This window comes from Nerophis ophidion, linkage group LG01 (assembly GCF_033978795.1).
Source record: "Nerophis ophidion isolate RoL-2023_Sa linkage group LG01, RoL_Noph_v1.0, whole genome shotgun sequence".
Lineage (NCBI taxonomy): Eukaryota > Metazoa > Chordata > Actinopteri > Syngnathiformes > Syngnathidae > Nerophis > Nerophis ophidion.
In genome coordinates, this window is record NC_084611.1 from 1,986,634 (window position 1) to 2,008,883 (window position 22,250).

Genomic DNA, 22,250 nt, shown 5'->3' on the forward strand with positions numbered 1-22,250 from the left:
CTCGGTCTGAATCGCTCTCGCTGCTGGTGGCCATGATTGTAAACAATGTTCAGATGTGAGTAGCTCCACAACCCGTGACGTCACGCGCACATCGTCAGCTACTTCCGGTACAGGCAAGGCTTTTTTATTAGCCACCAAAAGTTGCGAACTTTATCGTGGATGTTCTCTACTAAATCCTTTCTGCAGAAATATGGCAAAATGATGAAGTATGACACATAGAATGGACTTTGATTGATTGATTGATACTTTTATTAGTAGATTGCACAGTACAGTCCATATTCCGTTCTCCTCAAGTCGCCACCTTGTCGTGGTGGAGAGCCTTGCGTGTTCCAATGAACCTGAGAGCGATGCCGTCTGGAGCTTAAGCTCCTGGTAGGTTCAACCATGGCGGTAAGGTCGAGGGTGAGGTTCCAGACGAAGAGCGGCCCAAAAAGTCCTCAACGGCGGAGTGGGCGGATGATGGCAGCAGAGAAAGCTCCACAACGGTCACAAAGGCGGAAGAAGGCTGCAGCAAAGATGGGTCCCCAATTGTCTTGGTCTCCATGCCATTGGACCCTGGCCTCCCTTTGTCAAGGACAGTGTGGTGGCTGCCTGTGCACCAGCCTCCCCACTTTATAAGATTCCACGCACAGGCGTTCTCCTGAAGGAAGGACTCACACCGACAGGAGGACAATCTTACTCGTCTCGAGTGATCGCCGATGATGATGATGACATATTCCGTACAATTGACCACTAAATGGTAACACCCCAATAAGTTTTTCAACTTGTTTAAGTCGGGGTCCACGTTAATCAATTCATGGACCTGCTATCCCCGTTTGAATAAGAACATCTCATTTCAGTAGGCCTTTAACCAAAAAAAGAGAGGTTCTTGACTTGAAGGCACCTTGCCGCAGGTGGCGTCCAGGTGCAGCTCCCCGCTCCACCGCGCGGGGTCGCTTGAGCGCGCGGGAGCGTGGTCCGGAGGCGTGAAATGCCCGGATGTTATGGTGGCTAGCTCTCTTAGCACCCCTGCTAGCCGCTGCCTCTCCGCCGCTCCGCTCTCTCCAAGCTTGCCGCCCCCCAGCGACACAATCCGCCTCGTCGCCGATTCCAACTCCACCTTGCTAACTTATCATGCTCGATTGGACCGGGACAGCTCGTCGAGTGTCGGTGTAACTCGTGTATTTTGGCGGGGACTGGCCGCGGGGAACAATACGGGAGCTAACGCGGCTAAAGCTAGCGTCTAAAGAGGAGAGCTAACGCGGCTAGCTTAGCTTTAGCTTAGCATCAGTGCGGCTGTCATGGACGACAAATCTTTCACCAAGGAGTTGGACCAGTGGATCGAGCAGCTCAATGAGTGCAAGCAGCTTTCAGAAGGCCAGGTTCGGTCGCTCTGTGAGAAGGTAAGTAGTTGTTGTGTTTTTCAATTCAATTCCTTAGGCTTGTGGCCTAAACCTAACCCATTGCGAAATAGGCTGCGGCTAATTCCTGGATGATCATTTCCTGCTTCCTTAATGGCAATAAACATTTCCTGCTTCCTTATTGGCAACAAACATTATATTCTCGGGGCACTTAATCAAAAACTTCAAATGCTTGGTTATTGACAGCCACCAAGCCCCCAAATGTCTTTTTTTTGCTCTCGCCCCTTTAAATAGACGGAGCCGCTTTTCCTGTTTAAGGAGCGTCGCTGCCTGCTGACATCCTGACTCAACCTTTATTTTAAATAGGACTTTTTTAAATCACTTTCTTTGGTGTAAATCCCTGCCGTGGTTAACATGGCGGATGTACCGCGCCCTGCCTTTATCGATCATGCTGCTGACATAACTGCTTTGCTGCTTCGATTCAACACACCTTGATTTTACACAATAATATTCACCTTTGCCGCATGGGAAAATAAGCCATTATAAATGTTTATTAACAGCGCAATTGATCAACATAAATCATTCATAATAATTCGGGGGTCTTCAAGTACCCCTGGGGGTACTTGAATGTATGGCAATGGGTACGTGGGATTTTTTTAAAATATTCAAAAAATAGCAACAATTCAAAAATAATTCATAAATATATTTATTGACTAATACTTAAGCAATATATGAATGTAAGCCCTGCGATGAGGTGGCGACTTGTCCAGGGTGTACCCCGCCTTCCGCCCGATTGTAGCTGAGATTGGCGCCAGCGCCCCCCGCGACCCCAAAAGGGAATAAGCGGTAGGAAATGGATGGATGGATGGAAGTTCATAAACCGTGAAAAGAAATGCAACAATTAAATACTCAGTGTTCAATCAATCAATCAATCAATGTTTACTTATATAGCCCTAAATCACTAGTGTCTCAAAGGGCTGCACAAACCACCACGACATCCTCGGTAGGCCCACATAAGGGCAAGGAAAACTCACACCCAGTGGGACATCGGTGACAATAATGACCCAGTGGGACGTCGGTGACAATAATGACTATGAGAACCTTAGAGAGGAGGAAAGCAATGGATGTCGAGCGGGTCTAACAGGATACTGTGAAAGTTCAATCCACAATGGATCCAACACAGTCGCGAGAGTCCAGTCCAAAGCGGATCCAACACAGCAGCGAGAGTCCCGTTCACAACCGGAGCCAGCAGGAAACCATCCCAAGCGGAGGCGGATCAGCAGCGCAGAGATGTCCCCAGCCGATACACAGGCAAGCAGTACATGGCCACCGGATCGGACCGGACCCCCTCCACAGGGGAGAGTGGGACATAGAAGAAAAAGAAAAGAAACGGCAGATCAACTGGTCTAAAAAGGGGGTCTATTTAAAGGCTAGAGTATACAAATGAGTTTTAAGGTGAGACTTAAATGCTTCTACTGAGGTGGCATCTCGAACTGTTACCGGAAGGGCATTCCAGAGTACTGGAGCCCGAACGGAAAACGCTCTATAGCCCGCAGACTTTTTTTGGGCTTTGGGAATCACTAACAAGCCGGAGTCCTTTGAACGCAGATTTCTTGCCGGGACATATGGTACAATACAATCGGCAAGATAGGATTGAGCTAGACCGTGTAGTATTTTATACGTAAGTAGTAAAACCTTAAAGTCACATCTTAAGTGCACAGGAAGCCAGTGCAGGTGAGCCAGTATAGGTATATATGTATGTATATATGTATATAAAGGTATATACAGTACAGGTATATATGTATGTATATATGTATATAAAGGCATATACAGTACAGGCGTAATGTGATCAAACTTTCTTGTTCTTGTCAAAAGTCTAGCAGCCGCATTTTGTACCAACTGTAATCTTTTAATGCTAGACATGGGGAGACCCGAAAATAATACGTTACAGTAATCGAGGCGAGACGTAACAAACGCATGGATAATGATCTCAGCGTCTTTAGTGGACAGAAAGGAGCGAATTTTAGCGATATTACGGAGATGAAAGAAGGCCGTTTTAGTAACGCTTTTAATGTGTGCCTCAAAGGAGAGAGTTGGGTCGAAGTGTGTTAGATTTTTTGTGGACATGTTCCATAAATATTAGGGATGCACCGATTCATCGGTAACCGAATATATTCGGCCGAATATGGCAAAAAAAGCCATATTCGGCCTTCGGTGGAATGAGTTCAAAACAAGGCCGAATAGTGGCATGTGACGCAATTTTTGACGCGGTGACGCAATCAACCAACGTGCGGTGACGTTGGGATATGTTGTGTACCTGTATAAGTGTATGAGGTTACAATGTTGTGTACCTGTATAAGTGTATGAGGTTACAAGCCCACACTTAATTGAGATTTAGTGGGGCCTCTGTTTACATTATTAGCCTGTTGTGTAGGCTACCTGTATAAGTGTATGAGGTTACAAGCACACACTTATTGAGATTTACTTGAGCCTTCTGTTTACATTATTAGCATATCTACTGTGGCTAAGCAGACTTTTGCCAAAAGGACAATAATTCATTTGTTGTGGGTTTATCCACTTTAATGCACTTTATTTTTTTTTTTGGAATGCATGTTTTGTTTGAAGGCCTAATAGAAATGAAAAACTTTGTGCTTTTTTTGAAAAGCAAAGGCAACTGGAATATTAAAAAAATGTCAATATTCAATAAAAACATTACTTTATTTGAAAAACATGTCTAAAGATTTATTCTTGGCTATTTATGCAATATTAAAACAATTGTGAAAAACTGCATTCGGTATTCGGCCTTCGGCCAAGCGTTTGAATTTTATTCGGCTTCGGCTTCGGCCACAAATTTTCATTTCGGTGCATCCCTAATAAATATTGATGTTAAAGATTTCTTTTGTTGTGAAGAAATGTTTAGAATGAAGTTGATGGATCTCTATTACAATCCCCAAAGAGGGCACTTTAAGTTGACGATTACTTCTATGTGTAGACATCTTTATTTATAATTGAATCACTTGTTTATTTTTCAACATGTTTTGTAGTTTTTCCAAATAGTTCAAGAAAGACCACTACAAAATAGCAATATTTTGCACTGTTATACAATTTAATAAATCGGAAACTGATGACCTAGTGCTGTATTTTACTTCTTTATCTTTTTTTTTTTCAACCAAAAATGCTTTGCTCTGATTAGGGGGTACTTGAATACAAAAAATGTTCACAGGGGGTACATCGCTGAAAAAAGGTTGAGAACCACTGTAATAATTCACGGAATTCATGTGTTTATGATAGAAATGAGTCAGACTAACATTGTTAATAATGTACTTTACCTTGAATTAAAAAAATGTTCACAGGGGTTACATCACTGAAAAAAGGTTGAGAACCACTGTAATAATTCACAGAATTCATGTGTTTATGATAGAAATGGGTCAGACTAACATTGTTAATAATGTACTTTACTGCCTTGTTTATCCTGCTCTTATCACATGATTGATTCATTTAAATGTCACATGCCTCTGACAGCCATTTACATGTTCATTTTTAAATCCGAGTATGTAGGAAAAAAAGAGTCAAACTTCAACAGACAGGACCGCCACAAATACATTTGGACTGCCATGAAAAGATCTGGTGTCATAAACTAGGTGGTGTCCAAACTGTGGGTTGTAGTCCGCACAAAGACAGCAGTAATGTAAAAAGAGAGTGCAAAATGTTCGTTATTAAGGAATTAAAGAATAGTATAATATTATACATACTAAGGCAGGGGGATATGGCCTTTTTTTAATATCGCAATATTTTTAGGCCATATCGCAATGTACGATATATATTACAATATTTTGCCTTGGCCTTGAATGAACACTTGATGAATACAATCACAGCAGTATGATGATTCTATGTGTCTACATTCAAACATTCTTCTTCATACTGCATTCATATATGCTACTTTTAAACTTTCATGCAGAGAGGGAAATCACAACTAAGTCCATTGACCAAAAGTGTATTTATTAAAGTTATTAAGCAGTGGCACAAACATTCAAGTCATTTCCAAAACAGAAAGTGCAAGATTGTCAGAGACATTTAAAGTGTCAAATAAAAATGAGCTGCATAATAGGAAATCAAATAGTACTTATGTGAGCCTACCGAGGATGTCGTAGTGGTTTGTGCAGCCCTTTGAGACACTAGTGATTTAGGGCTATATAAGTAAACGCTTGATTGATTAATTGATTATCCTTCACTATGTGGTAGGTAACTTTGGTTATGAAATTATCTTCATTCTGTAGCGAGTGACTTTTCAAATAATGCTACATATTAGCAGTAATGCTACTTTTTATAGCAACGCTTTTTCCCCACACTTGACAAATTACGGTTGTCTGTTAGACATATTCCCACTTGAAACCGAACCTCCGCCAGATGATGGACCCCCTGCTGTTTTTATTGGGAATTAAGTCTTCCTTAATTTGTTACCAGATCCGCATCTTCTTTCTCTCGTATTAACACTTGTACGGCTACGTTAGCAGCTAACGTAGCCACCTCTCTGCTGGGCGAGGGCGTGTACGTATGTGACGTATGACGTGACAGCATGTGACGTGTGAAAGTTTGTGCGCCTGCTTGTCTGTGAGAAGGAGAGACAGGAAAGAGTGAGAAGCGCCCGCAGCTAAAAGCAACTGCGTGAGAACGTATACTCAAATATTACAATATAGTCCTTTTCTATATCGCGCAGAGACAAACCCGCTATATATCGATATATCGCCCAGCCCTACTTCTGACTGGCATTTACATGTTCATTTTCAAATCCGAATATGTAGGAAAAAAAGAGTCAAACTTCAACAGATAGGACCGCCACAAATACATTTGGACTGCCATAAAAAGATCTGGTGTCATAAACTAGGTGGTGTCCAAACTGCGATTTGTAGTCCGCACAAAGACAGCAGTAATGTAAAAAGAGAGTGCAAAACGTTTGTTATTATAGAATTAAAGAATAGTATTATATTATACATATATTATTTAGTTAACCATTAAATCTCTTAAGCAGTGGTTTTCAACCACTGTGTGCCGTGAGATACAGTCCGGTGTGCCATGGGAGATTATCTAATTTCACTTATTTGGGTTAAAAATATTTTTTCCATACCAGTAATTATAATACGCAAATAATGTGTCGTTGTTGAGTGTCTCTACTGTCTGGAGGTCGGCAGAATTACAACGTTATTCTCTTCCATATCAGTAGGTTGCAGCAGGTAGCTAAGTGCTTTGTAGATGTCGGAAACAGCGGGAGGCAGTGTGAAGGTAAAAAGGTGTCTTAAGGCTTCAACCAAAAATACACAAAAGGTGAGTGCCCCTAAGAAAAGTCATTGAAGCTTAGGGAAGGCTATGCAGAACGAAACTAAAACTGAACTGGCTACCAGGAATGCTGAATGACAGCAAAGACTTACTGTGGAGCAGAGATGGCGTCCACAAAGTACATCCGAACATGACATGACAATCAACAATGTCCCCACAAAGAAGGATAAAAACAACTGAAATATTCTCGATTGCTAAAACAAAGCAGGTGTGGGTAATAGTGGTTCAAGAAAGACATGAAACTGCTACAGGAAAATACCAAAAAAAGAGAAAAGGCCACCAAAATAGGAGCGCAAAACAAGAAGTAAAATACTACACACAGGAAAACAGCAAACTAGTTCACATAAGTCAGGGTGTGATGTGACATGTTGGTGACGGTACACCTACTTTGAGACAAGAGCTATAGTCATGCATGCTTGCTTATGCTTTAAAGTCATATCCAACAATTGCGACAGCAACTTGTCACTGTCAACTGAGTTTAATTTTTTAATCATTTCTGATGGTGATGTGCCTCTGCATTTTTTCAACGCAAAAAATGTGCCTTGGCTCAAAAAAGGTTGAAAAATACTGCTCTATTGATTGATTGATTGATTGATTGATTGATTGATACTTTTATTAGTAGATTGCACAGTACAGAACATATTCCGTACAATTGACCACTAAATGGTAACACCCCAATAAGTTTTTCACCTTGTTTAAGTCGGGGTCCACGTTAATCAATTCATGGTACAAATATATACTATCAACATAATACAGTCATCACACAAGTTAATCATCATAGTATGTACATTGAATTATTGACATTATTTACAATCCGGGGGGTGGGATGAGGAGCTTTGGTTGATATCAGAACTACAGTCATCAACAATTGCATCAACAGAGAAATGTGGACATTGAAACAGTGTAGGTCTTATTTAGTAGGATATGTACAGCCAGCAGAGAACATAGTGAGTTCACATAGCATAAGAACAAGTATATACATTAGAAGTACATTTGAGTTGTTTATAATCCGGGGAGATGGGATGTGAATGGAGGAGGGTATTAGTAAAGTGTTGAAGTTGCCTGGAGGTGTTGTTTTAGAGCGCTTTTGAAGGAATATAGAGATGCACTTACTTTTATACCTGTTGGGAGTGCATTCCACATTGATGTGGCATAGAAAGAGAATGAGTTAAGACCTTTGTTAGATCGAAATCTGGGTTTAACGTGGTTTGTGGAGCTCCCGCTGGTGTTGTGGTTATGGCGGTCATTTACGTTAAGGAAATAGTTTGACATGTACTTCGGTATCAAGGAGGTGTAGCGGATTTTATAGACTAGGCTCAGTGCAAGTTGTTTTACTCTGTCCTCCAGAGTCTACATCTACTTCACATCTGTCACTCTTTTGTTTTATGTTTTTTTTTTTTGTCTGTTTTCTGCCCTTTTTATCAAATTACTTTTTTATTTAATGGAAAACTCACAAAATATGCGAAGTCTTCCACAAAAACTAGTGGAATGTTTGATGTGAAGTAATGGGAGCCTTGGATTGGTCAATAATTCATAAAAACATTGATTTTGGTTCATTATTATACTTTGAGCAATGACAGTTTTAAAGAAAAAAAAAAAGAGCTTTGTTTTAATAGTCAACATTTCAACATTTCACCTGTAAGCTTTTTTATTCCACTTTTCTTATGTTTTTGTGTATTTGAATAGTATTTTTAGAATGTGCCTTTAAAACATTAGCTGCAAATGGCCACACTTTTTACAGCCCTGCAATAGATAATAAAAAATGACATCTGATAAGTCTATGAATAAAAAGCTGATCATAACGCACAGTCAGCATCTCTGCTTCAGTAAACAATGACGGCGATGATGTCATCTGCTAACTTGTCAGCCACTTCTCCAAGAGACTCCTCTTGAACACTCGCATGTTGACACTTCAAAAGGCACACATTTGTTGACCTGCAAAGTATGTTTTTTTAGCTTAAAGCTAGCAGCTAGCCTGTCCGCATCCTGGAACCATGTGGATACATCGGCAGATAAAAGTGAAGTTTCCATGGACTCGTAAAGACTAAAATAAGTCATTTACTGGAGACATGGCACAGGATGAAGTTAAAAAGGTTGACTTTACATTCACCTTAGTGTTTACCATCAAGTCTTTCTTTTGACAGCCCCTTGCAGTTAAGTTGTCCCAGTGCAAACTGAGGCAGTATTTCAAACCATCCATCCATTTTCTACCATTTGTCCCTTTTTTGGTGTCGCGGGGGGTGCTGGAGCCTATCTTGGCTGCATTCGGGCGGTAGGCGGGGTACACCCTGGACAAGTCACCACCTCATCACAAGGCGAGGCAGTATTTGTCCTTGAGAAAACTTTCGGTGAATCAACATTTCTGACCATTGAAAACGCAATAAAAGGGGACGGAAATTTGACTGGGCAAATAATAAACTAAACAAAACACCGGCGAAAAGCGATAATCGATATAAAAATATCCGCCTCCTGAGATGTGTGTCCTTTCTGATTTCAATGCATAAAAAGAGAGAAAAAGTGCGTTAACGCCACCAGTGTAGTATCTGCAGATGTACTTCAAAAGACCGATACATGTATGTCAAATGCCAAATATCACCATCTAAAATCAATCTTTATTTTAATATGATTCTGAATCAAATTATAACTTTCAAGGATCGATTATTTCAAAACAAATTCCCCTCCTTTTGCTGCGTCACAGGTCAGCAGTAGAGGTGTACCCATTGATCCATGTAGCCATGCATCACAATTGCAACCCGGACGACGTCCAGCAGCTTGAATCATGTCCAAATATCCATGATTCACGCCTGTTGAATAAAGTAATAGAGACGGTTGTAAAAATGCAGATCTGGCACGGACAATGGGAAGCGAACATCCTAACCGCGGCGCTAAGATAGCTTGCGTGTGAAGTAGCGAAACAAGAAAAGAAAAAGTGCTTTGTACGTTCCCCCAGAAAACTAATAGGAAACATGTGAGATGAGAAAGTAGAGGAAATGAGCAATGGGGAGAGACAATAACATCCATACATAGATAAGAATGAGTAGATAGACAACGCACATACAGTATATGCTGTCTGATCCTCTGGCATTCTAGAAGGCATGACAATGAATGACTTGGCTAGCAGCTCCACATATCTAGTCTTCCATGTACTCACATCCACTTACGTAAGAGTTTAGGTTAGAGCATGTTTCATTTCAATTATGTACATTTGGCTACCAATATTGCTTTTAATACTAGTGTTATATCCTGATCATGCATCTTGATCACACACTCGAGCTGTGTCCCCCAAATTTGACCGCGGCAAGCGAACAAACGCTTCCTCAACGCAATGTAGCGTCCTGGCCAGCGGCTAACGTCCCTTCCACAGTGCACAGCTGCTCCTCGGCTGATAATCCTTGCTGCCATGGCGAGGAATAGCTAAACATGCTACACTGTAAGTCAGGCTAGCCGCTAACGCACAGGAGGACTTTTAGGTCTGGAATTGAGGGATTTTAATCGGAGCCAATGGTAGAAAAAAAATCCAAATATTTAAAAATGTAATCCTTGAATGATGTGGAAGTATCCACTTTGGTATGACCGATATATCACCTTGGTGTTGGATCCATACCCACATGTGTAGTGTTACCCAAAACTACCATCATTTCAAGGCTTTACAGCGCACACACCACATCTGAGAAGAAAGAAACATTTAACACACCGGACCATAAGCCGCAGATCTGTAATATTATCTAAATGTTTATTTACTTACCTTGTTTCCTGTGAAATGGCTGATTAGTCAAAACAGAAGTCATGGTCATGGACCCTGTTACAAACCCTGTTTCCATATGAGTTGGGAAATTGTGTTAGATGTAAATATAAACAGAATACAATGATTTGCAAATCCTTTTCAAGCCATATTCAGTTGAATATGCTACAAAGACCACATATTTGATGTTCAAACTGATAAACATTTTCTTTTTTTGCAAATAATCATTAACTTTAGAATTTGATGCCATTAACACATGACAAAGAAGTTGGGAAAGGTGGCAATAAATACTGATAAAGTTGAGGAATGCTCATCAAACACTTATTGGGAACATCCCACAGGTGTGCAGGCTAATTGGGAACAGGTGGGTGCCATGATTGGCTATAAAAACTTCCAGCAAGAAAGAGTGTTTGAGAACCACTGGCCTCGTAGTTTCAAACTATTTTTCACTGAGTACTACCTCGGTAAAAACCAGGCTCTCCAAGTACCACCATAATGGCCAACATTGAAATACAGTAGCATAGTAGGCTTAAGTATTCATTAAAATTATTTTTTTTAGTTTTACTTATCAAGTGTAGTTAATATTTTTGGCCACTTTACCATGACACACAGTTTGAAAAGCAACACTGTTGAAATTTAGGAAAATGCAACGATTTAATGTTGTGATTCTTTGCTGTACCTCTAGATAAAGCCTGTGGTATGTGTACCAGACTTGGCTAATACAATTGAACTCTCCAAGGTTCCTAATGTCACTAATAATTGACAAAGTCATACAAATGAACTCTTCAAGGCTCTTAATGTCATTAATTATTGAAAATGTGATACAATTAAACTCTCCAAGGCTGCTTATGTCACTAATTATTGAAAATGTAATACAATTAAACTCTCCAAGGCTGCTTATGTCAATAATTATTTAAAATGGAAACTGCACAGCTAAATTGACTTGAAGGTAGTCAAATCATGTCTCCCCCTAGTGGATGTGTTTGTAAACAACCAGCTATTGTTTATTCCTGTGGTTATTAGGTGGCGGTATGCGCAGTAACTCCACTTTTCAACACCGCTCCTCACACTAGGCGTGCAACGATGAACGGTATAATAATAAACCGGTAAAATATCCCACGGTAAATATGACCATTTTTCTAAAGTAAAATTAGTGTGATTGCTAACACTTTGACCAAGTCAAGGAGTGGTGACACTGGATAGTCGTTTACATGAGCAGCAAGCAAGCTTAAATGCTAACGGGAAAACAAGAGACATTAATATTTTTCCCAATTAGAAACAACATTCCCCAATTGTACAAACACATTACGGTCTGAGATCATTTATGGTGAACATTGAACATACATGCTGTGCTCTCTTAGCACGGAGTGACCCTTCCATCTCCAAGGTATATGTCAACAGGAAGTCCATTTGCATGACGTCACATAAACTGGATGTGACACACCTTCATTGAAATAAATATGAGAACTTTTACAAATCAAAACAGAAGAATATCATACTTAGGCATTCAAGTAAAAAATGTGTTATGTATACATATATAACGCATTGGGGTGTCCAAAAAATAAATTTTCCAATGAATCTCATTTGTCTATTTGCGTTCATAATCGATTCAAAAAGCAAATGCTATTTTTTTTTTTTCAAAATCTATCCTGTCCAGCCACTGTGGTAAATGTTTGGGTAGAATTTTATCAAACAAAACCTGTTTTATTTTAAGTAATCTAGACATTTATCAGTGCGGTTTATTTTATGGAGGAATATAGTTAATCATAGAACTGGCACCCAATTAGGGACCTAATGCTAAACGGTACAATGTGTCCCGTGAAAAACCCTCCGACTGGAACTCTATAATAACTAAAGTTCCTTGGGTGAATAATGTAAACTCACTACACCGGTAGTTTTTAGTGCTTTCATGGTGAGTTTACTGACAGATATAAGTAAGAACTTTACACTACTTTATATTAGAAAGGGCAACAGCATAGGATGAATGTCCAATAACACGAAGATAGAGAAAAAGAAGAATCTTATCCACTATGGCGTCGGCACGGACTACAATGTGGGACATGTGCAAATTTTCAGGATTTATACATATCCCAAATAAACATCAGCACATATCAGAAGGTAAGAAAAGTTGGTTTTACACAATATTGCGAAACACAACGCCAGAAATTGTCTGCTAACAGGTGCTATATTGGGGTCCTTACACGCACCACAAAAATAATGCATGTTGAAGCACAGTACGTCTGACTATGGTAGCCATAATGCTCCGATAATCCATCAAGAGGTGTGGCTTCATAGCTTATCAAAGTCGCAATAAAATATTTTGACAGATTTTTGAGAGTCGTGTGTAATGTTCTATATTCACAATTTTAAGTTTTAGTGTTTACTGGCGTCATCTTGCATCTGTTATGTGTGAGTGCCATCTACTAGTCACACTTGTCCTTACACCATGCACCAAATAAAATAGCTTCCAGGTCGGTAAGCAAAACCAGAATTATTCTGTACGTCAGGTGCTCCGGGTTATAAGGCGCACTGTCCATTTTTGAGAAAATGAAAGGATATTAAGTGTGCCTTATAAAGTCTGAAAAATACATCCATTTTTTTAGGCTATAATTGTGCAGCCCTTTGTGTAAAACTAGATCTTATGTGAACACTATTTTTTTCCAATGTGGAAAAAAAGTGCAGTTATTTCTGATATCCATAAGGTGCCATTTTTATATTTACTTTTATTTATGTTCTTTTGTTTTTACCATATTACTTTGTTTATAATGCTGGTGCACATTCTAATTCTACTTGAGGAGTAAAAGTGTTATCTGCAATGAAAATTCTACAAAAGAACAACATTTTGAATAAAAGTTGGTTAAACAATGTTCTTTAGGAAAATTTTGAGCACATTTCAAATCCTGCAATAATAATACCTGTGATCATTTATTAGTCATAATAAAGACATTTTCATACCATGACATCCCCACACCCAATGTTATTTAAAATTGTATTGATTTTGAATCAACAATCGTTTTGAATCAAGAATGGATTCTGACTGGAATTATTACCCCCAAGAATGGAATCGTGTGGTGCCCAAAGATTCACAGCCCTAATAACACAAAAAGTATATTCTCTGGCTATTTGTTGTTTAGATTTTAAATAGAATGTGGCTATAAGTGTGAGTGAGTATATTTTGAGCACAATCAGCAATACCGTGAGAACGATAACAGTTCATGTTGACGTGATATGAAATGTTCCTATTGTTATATCTTTAGCTCATACACACCGGGGGCCTCATGTAACAACAGTTGCGTGGCGTTCTTACTAAAAAGAGGCGTGTGTTCGAATCCAGAAAGCGACGTCGGCCAGTAAACATTCAGATGTATTCAAGTGTGGACAAACGTGGCTCGACACGCCCGCTTATTGATACTTATGATACTTTGTAGTCTGTATGGTACTGAATATGATTCATTAGTATCGCCGTACTATACTAGTACTGGTGTACCGTACAACCCGACCATCCATTTCCTACCACTTGTCCCGCTAGTTTATAGCAAAACACATTCATCCAGTAGCCTGCTCAGAATACTTTCATGAGGGGCACAATCACAGTAGACAATTGAATGGATGGATTTGTTATGAGGAAGACTTTGACACTTGTTTGATTACTCCATTTATTAATACAAACCAGCTAATGGTTCATATGTCTCTGACGAGCTCGTCAATCAGTCTGAGGAGGCACTTTTTCAATGGCAACTGTTAGCCAGCATCACTGCTGTGTGGGGCTAAAGTATGCACAGCCTGCAGGGATGTTGGTGGAGCAGCCATGATGTCGGCACGAGGTTAGTGCTGGACAATTGATTCAATTTTGATTTGGATTATGGCTTCTCATGGTCATGAAAATGCAATAATCGGAAAAAAACGATGAAACGTGCATGCAAATCCCAGAGCTTGTGACGGTGAAACGGATGAGGGAGCGTATGAGTGTAAAAAAGAGCACATCTACTCAAAGTGTGGGATCTCATCATGGTTACTACTGTTTATTTGACACTGCGCTAATCATGAATCAATAAACACAAAAATGTCAGGAATATAATTTCCGCGTTGAAGTAACCCTGGGTGGAGTCACATAATTGGCCGATAAAACGGAATCTGCTGACAAACACAAAATAATATCAGGGAAATTGACATAAATATGTTGGCGAATTGTCCAGGGTGTACCACGCCTTTCGCCCGAATGCAGCTGAGATAGTCTCCAGCAACCCCGAACGGGGCAAGCGGGAGAAAAGGGATGGATGGATGAGTGAAATATTGTCGTTGTAAAAGGAAGGAACATTTGTTTGAGAAAACATGTCCGCTCATTCACTCCCGAAACACATCCTAAACTAAACAATGTGGAGACGGCCACTGAAATAGTAGCTAAACTATGGTGCTAAAGCTAGCAAGAGCAATCCATACAGCCACATTACATGTCATCTGCATGTGTTGTTGTGAACGACGTCATGGATGTAACATCAATGTACAAACAATTATACACACACACAACACATCTCATCTACTTGTGTTGTTGTGAACAACATCATGGATGTAACATCAATGTACAAACAATCATACACAACACATCTCATTTACTTGTGTTGTTGTGACGACATCATGGATGTAACATCAATGTACAAACAATCATACACAACACATCTCATCTGTTGTGTTGTTGTGAACGACATCATGGATGTAACATCAATGTACAAACAATCATACACAAATACAACACATCTCATCTACTTGTGTTGTTGTGAACGACATCATGGATGTAACATCAATGTACAAACACACACACACAACACATCTCATCTGTTGTGTTGTTGTGAACGACATCATTGATGTAACATCAATGTACAAACAATCATACACACACAACACATCTCATCTACTTGTGTTGTTGTGAACCACATCATGGATGTAACAACAATGTACAAACAATCATACACACACAACACATCTCATCTGTTGTGTTGTTGTGAACGACATCATGGATGTAACATCAATGTACAAACAATCATACACACACTTGAGTCGCAGCCTCTCTCTCTTTTTTTTTTTTACAACCTCAAGTCCTTTCTTTACTTTCTTCACAAGCACAGCGCACTTTCCCCCTTCAAAATAATAGCGTGGTGCGCCACATCCGGTCTAAAAGTTGCAAAGAGTACTTTAAAACATACATAATGTACTTGAAGCACTTATTGATGCATTTTACACAATTAATATATATTTGTATTTGCCCCAAGATGGATAGTACCTCTATATCTATATATATAAAATACCTTTCTTTTTAATTGACACAAAAGCACACACTCTATACAGGTAAAAAAATGTGTAAAAACTCAATTAAAAAGCATTCAAATGAAAAAACTGAATTGTATTGTTTTTTTTATTGCTATTATTTAAATGTATTATCACTATTATTATTTTACTCGTTGTGATTCATTTGTTACTAATTTATAGATCTGTTATTTTTAAAACAATATTTAAAGTTGAGTTTTGAATACTCGTGCTTTTAAATGAATGAATGATGGTGTAACTAATCACGATTACAATATCAAATACAAATAATTGTGATTATTATTTTGGCCATAATCGTGAGGCAGGGCACATTTTTCCACATCAACATCAGTTCTGATACACCTCAACTTTGCAGCGGATAGGGCACATTTTTGTGAGCCCCTCGTCTGCCAGACCATAAGAAGATGTAGCGGGAAGGATCTGTGTTGTCTCTAGTTGGGCTACGGGAAATGTATTTAGGATTTCCTGTGCGTGTTAAAAGTCTCAGACAGGAAGTGGTTAGAAATCAAATAAAAAAATGAGTGAACATGAATGCAACATTGGGGTGTGGTGCCACCTTTTTGTCTGCACTTAAACGCAACACCATCAGTGAAGTGTCTGTGCAATGATGACGTCATATTCTTTCAGGCCAAGGAGATTCTGACCAAGGAGTCCAACGTTCAGGAGGTGAGACATGTTTGCACTTTGCCGTCCAACACCACCTTCTTCTCACCCACGTTTGCTCCCGGCAGGTGCGATGCCCGGTGACGGTGTGCGGCGACGTGCACGGCCAGTTCCACGACCTGATGGAGCTGTTCAAGATCGGCGGCAAGTCCCCCGACACCAACTACCTGTTCATGGGCGACTACGTGGACAGAGGCTACTACTCTGTGGAGACGGTCACGCTGCTGGTCACGTTAAAGGTGGGCGCCAGCCTTCCGCCGGGCCGGGAACCCTCTGTGAACTCTTGGTCCCGTGTGCTTCAGGTGCGTTTCCAGGAGCGGATCACCATCCTGCGAGGAAACCACGAGTCTCGGCAGATCACGCAAGTGTACGGCTTCTACGACGAGTGCCTGAGGAAGTACGGCAACGCCAACGTCTGGAAGTACTTCACGGACCTGTTTGACTACCTGCCGCTCACCGCGCTGGTCGACGGACAGGTGGGCGGGCTCGTCGTCTTACCCGCGCACTCGTAAACCTTTCCTGCTGGGGTTCATGTTCCTGTCTTCTTCTGCAGATCTTCTGTCTGCACGGAGGTCTGTCCCCCTCCATCGACACCCTGGACCACATACGAGCTCTGGACCGCCTGCAGGAGGTCCCTCATGAGGTGGGCGGCACCAAAGGGATGTCTAAAACATTCCATTTCCCACAATTCTTAATCAATTATCCAATTTCACCTGATTTGTTCATTTATTTTCATATCTGTCCTGTCCAGCGCCTCTGACAAATCATGTTGATGTGGATGATCTAAATCTGCTCTACACATTTACTTTAGAAAAGATACTTCTCTTCTTGCCTTATTTGTATTTGACTTTATTCAATGTTTGGCTAGCATTTTGGCAAAAAAAAAAAGTTTTCTTTCCAGGCTATAGCGCGGCAGTATGTAAACCACACCCACACTTTTTCCCATATATTAGTCGCACCGGACTATATATACGTTGCAAAATGAGGTTTTTACACTGTCAGATTCTGTAAATGTTTGTTTACATACCTTAATTCAGGGGTGCCCATTACGTCGAGCGCGGGGGGTGTGTCAGTCGATCTCGAGCCAGGCTTTTAAAAAAAAGTAGACCTAAAAATGAGTGATCATCAATCTTCACCAAGACGTCACTTAAATGACATTCACGGTACCGGAGGGTCTTGTGAGATCACGCTGGCTGCTGCAAGTTCATTATTATGAAAATATGACTGAGAGGAAGGCGAGAAACACTTTTTATTTCAACAGACTTTCGCGCCGTCCCTTCCGTCAAAACTCTAAAGGCCGACTGCACATTTCCTATCTTCACAATAAAAGCCCTGCTTCATGCTGCCAGCTTTCCGAGACTCTTATTTTGTTAGCGCAGGCAGCATGAAGCAGGGCTTTTATTGTGAAGATAGGAAATGTGCAGTCGGCCTTTAGAGTTTTGACGGAAGGGACGGCGTGAGAGTCTGTTGAAATAAAGTGTTTCTCGCCTTCCTCTGTGTCATTTTTTCATAATAATGAACTGGCAGCAGCCAGCGTCATCTCACAAGACCCTCGGGTGCCGTGAATGTCAATCAAGCAAGCTACGGAATTTGCCGCCAATGTTTTTCTTGTAAAGTGTATGGAAGCTGGATGAATTAGATGCCAAAAACCAACCACTTTCATGTGGTATTGTACAGAAAGGACAACTTTTTTTCTCCTCCATTTGAAAATGTGGGCGTTATCATCATTATTGTCTGATTCCAATCAATGCAAGTCATCAGAATCAGGTAATACACCAACTTATATTCTTGTCTTTGTGAAAGAAAGACATCTATGTGTGTTACACATGCTTGTATTATCATTAAACACATTTAACTTGTTTACAAAAATGTCTCTTTCATAAATAAATAAATATAAATGATATATATAAATGAGGTAGAGCCCCTCGAGTTGGTCAATTGAAAAGTAGCTCGCCTGCAGAAAAAGTGTGGGCACCCCTGCCTTAATTGATTCCAAATGGTGTCTGTAACACGGCAGTAAAACGGCTATCAGACCAAATGGTCTTTAAAGGTGTCTATTTAGAGGAAACACCGTATTTTACAAGGGCAACAATGCAGCCACTAAATAAAAAATATATATATATATCCATATATTAGCTGCATCGTACTATAAGCCGCAGATATGTCTTGGAATGAGTTATTTACACAGAAATATTTATTTACATACCTTAATTGTTTCCAAACAGCGTCTGTAACAGGGCAGTAAAACGGCTGATCGAACAAAACAGAAGTCATGGTCATGGAGCCACTAGCTGCGCAAGCTAGCTCTCCATTCAGCTAAACAGACTCAATAACTCCACAGTGGCGTTTTGGTGAATTTGTAAAAGTGAAAGAAAATAAAAAAAACGCCATTGTAAGTTAATAATACTAACACAGACACTGGTAAACGTGTTAGCATATTAGCTCATGCTAACGAGGCTAGCGGCATCAGATTGCAATAGCAGGTAGAAATATGCAGGCAAACACTCCTCCAGACATCACACATGTGACGCTTTGGTAAGTAAGAATTGTTTTAGTTGAATTGTAAAACTAACAAAACATTGCTTAGAGCAGTGCTTCTCAAACAGGGGGGGGGGTCCTGGGGGAGGGGGGGGTGACCTCTGGGAACATCTTTTTTTGTGATGAAGCGCTTCACTGAGTGTTGTTTCCTTTAATGGTGATAAGTTTACAATGTTATGCAGAGGTATAGTTATAACTATTTTATAAACAAATTGTACTATTTGTAGTCACAGTGTTGAGTGTGGGGGGAGCGTGACAGGAAATAATTGAGAAGCATTGACTTAAGAGTGATGAATGAAGAATCCATACGAGTAGAAACGCTATGGACGGCTAGAAGACTAAAGGATGGGGTGGGGGGGCTGCAACACTTGCACTCAGCCAGTCTGGTCCTAAAGATGGCGCCATAGCACAAACACTCTGTGTTTTTAAGAGAATCATTTGCATTACAGCTGTAAAAGAAGAAACATCAATAAATTAGCCACAGGGTTCAAAGTTTAGGAAAAAAATAGGGAAGTATTTATTTACAGTAGCTGTTAGTGGAGAAATGTAGTGGATCTTAGAAGAGGATGGTCCTTGGCGTGGTACTAACGAGGGCCTCCCGTCCCGGCAGGGCCCCATGTGTGACCTGCTGTGGTCGGACCCCGACGACCGTGGCGGGTGGGGCATCTCCCCCCGAGGTGCGGGCTACACCTTCGGACAGGACATCTCTGAAACCTTCAACCACGCCAACGGCCTCACGCTGGTGTCCCGCGCCCATCAGCTGGTCATGGAGGTACGTTTTCTACATCTATTTTGGGGCTCCTAAGTGGCATTTCCATGGCAACAGTATCTCTCAAATGCACTCCCCCTCCCTGTTGCTATGCAACCGCCGGTGTCATGAAACGCAGGGCTACAACTGGGGCCACGACAAGAACGTGGTGACCATCTTCAGTGCTCCCAACTACTGCTACCGCTGTGGCAACCAGGCGGCCATCATGGAACTGGACGACACCCTCAAGTACTCTTTGTAAGTATCACGCCCTCACCCTCACCCTCGCCACGGAGCACACACGTCACACTCTGTCCTCCCGCAGCCTCCAGTTCGACCCCGCCCCCCGCCGCGGCGAGCCCCACGTGACCAGACGCACTCCCGACTACTTCCTGTGAATGTTTGACGCCGCCCTTCCCCGCCCTCGTTACTGTACCGAGAAGAAAAGAAGCGATTGGCTGAATAATGTACCGATGACTTAAACGTAGCGTGCCCCGCCCCTCCCCCCACAGTCGTGTTCTCACTCTGCCGTCATTACCGCTGTGCTTCTGGAGTAAAACTACACCTGCAACTAAGATGTTACTTTTTCTTTTCTTGTTGGTTTCAAAACACGTTTTTAAGACAACATAATAAAACTTCCAAGGTGGACCAAATGTGCCATATTCTGATCCTTTTGCGACAACTCTTCCCACCCTCCTGTCCTTTTTAAGCCCCACACAACCTCATGTCATCACATTTGTGCTTTTTCTGTTTGGTACAAAAGAGGACAAAGAAAGTTTGCTTAAAGTAGTTGAGCTGTGAGTTTTAGCTGCAGCCAGCGCTGCTCATCAAGTCAGCAACTATATTACTGTCATTTGAATAAAGACTACACACCTACAAAATAAAAATGTCCTATTGACAAACTCGTGGTCCGACTCCGCCCCTTTTTTCCCTCTCATCTTTGATATTCGCTGACATGAACATCATTAACATCCAATTTGATTGCTAGAAACTAGTATTAGATTGCACAGTACAGTACAGTACATGTTCCCAACTTGTTGAAATCGGGGTCCACACTCACAAATATATAACATCAGCATAACTCAGTCATCACACCCCAAGTTCATCAGAGTGTATACATGGAATTATTTACAATGTGGGGGGTGGTAAGTTAGGTTGCCATCAGCATATTTCACTCATACAAGTTTATCATCTGAGAAATGGACATTGTTACTTGGTAAGATATGTAGAGCGAGCAGAAAGCCTTAGAACAAATAAATAAATATATGGGTTGTACTTGTATAGCGCTTTTCTACCTTCAAGGTACTCAAAGCGCTTTGACACTACTTCCACATTTACAAGTACTGTTTATACCGTATTTCCTTGAATTGCTGCAGGGCATATAGTATGCACCTTCCTTGAATTACTGCCGGGTCAAACTCGCTTTGCAAAATAATTAGCGCATGCTTAGTATTAATGCCGGGTCAAACTCATGACTTCACGAGTGACACTTCCTCTTCCATCATTTTCAAAATGGAGGAGGCTGATTTCAATACCGGTAATTTGAAATCGCATAAATGGAATAAGATTAAGAGTTATTCAGTAGGATTTAAGGTCCAAGCTTACATCACACTAAAATTTTTACTGCATGCCTTTGGTAAGTGCCGGAGTGAGAAAAGGTTTTAAAATAATTAGCGCATGCTTACTTTCACCGCATGCCTTTGGTAAGTGCAGGAGTGAGAAGATAATAAAAAAGACTTAGCGCATGCTTACTTTTACTGGTTGCCTTTGGTAAGTGCAGGAGTGAGAAGATATTTAAAAATACTTAGCGCATGCTTACTTTTACTGCTTGCCTTTGGTAAGTGCAGGAGTGAGAAGAGGTTTTAAATTAATTAGCGCCCCGGCGGCAATTCAAGGAAATATGGTACATTTGATTATTTACAATCCAGGGAGGGTTGTAGTTGCCTGGAGGTGTTCTTTCGCTTTGGACTGGACTCTCGCGACTGTGTTGGATCCATTATGGATTGAACTTTCACAGTATCATGTTAGACCCGCTCCACATCCATTGCTTTCTTCCTCTCCAAGGTTCTCATAGTCATCATTGTCACTGACGTCCCACTGGGTGTGAGTTTTCCTTGCCCTTATGTGGGCCTACCGAGGATGTCGTAGTGGTTTGTGCAGCCCTTTGAGACACTAGTGATTTAGGGCTATATAAATAAACATTGATTGATTGATTGATTGATTCTTTTGAAGGAGGAGAGAGATGCACTTTCTTTTTCACCTGCTGGGAGTGCATTCCACATTGATGTGGTGGAGAAGGAGAAGGAGTTAAGACCTTTGTTAGATGGGAACGGGTTTAACGTGGTTTGTGGAGCTCCCCCTGGTGTTGTGGTTATGGCGGTCAGGAAGTAGTTTGACATGTACTTGGGTGTCAGGGAGGTGTAGTGCATTTTATAGACCAGGCTCAGTGCAAGTTGTTTGACTCTGTCCTCCACCCTGAGCCAGCCCACTTTGAGAAGTGGGTAGGAGTGAGGTGGAGGTCTAGAAGTAACCGGACTGGCTTGTTCTGGGACATTTGGAGTCT

The 22,250-nt window shown here is 41.0% G+C and overlaps 1 protein-coding gene across 1 annotated transcript; it reads left to right on the forward strand.

Annotated features, from left to right (window-relative positions):
• Positions 1-979: 979 nt before the first annotated feature.
• Positions 980-20,594, forward strand: LOC133547996 (serine/threonine-protein phosphatase 2A catalytic subunit beta isoform). Its single transcript, XM_061893463.1, has 8 exons — positions 980-1,382; positions 16,366-16,404; positions 16,470-16,640; positions 16,704-16,877; positions 16,955-17,044; positions 19,550-19,711; positions 19,827-19,945; positions 20,013-20,594. Exons 1-8 carry the CDS (start codon positions 1,281-1,283, stop codon positions 20,083-20,085), a joined length of 930 nt encoding a protein of 309 aa, XP_061749447.1. The 5' UTR covers positions 980-1,280; the 3' UTR covers positions 20,086-20,594.
• The last annotated feature ends 1,656 nt before the right edge of the window (positions 20,595-22,250 follow it).

Coding starts and splice junctions, on each gene's coding strand:
- LOC133547996 (XM_061893463.1), top strand. CDS start 1,281: ATGGACGACAAATCTTTCACCAAGGAGTTGGACCAGTGGATCGAGCAG. Junction 16,878..16,954: donor CCGCGCTGGTCGACGGACAG/GTGGGCGGGCTC, acceptor CTTCTTCTGCAG/ATCTTCTGTCTGCACGGAGG. Junction 19,712..19,826: donor CCCATCAGCTGGTCATGGAG/GTACGTTTTCTA, acceptor CATGAAACGCAG/GGCTACAACTGGGGCCACGA.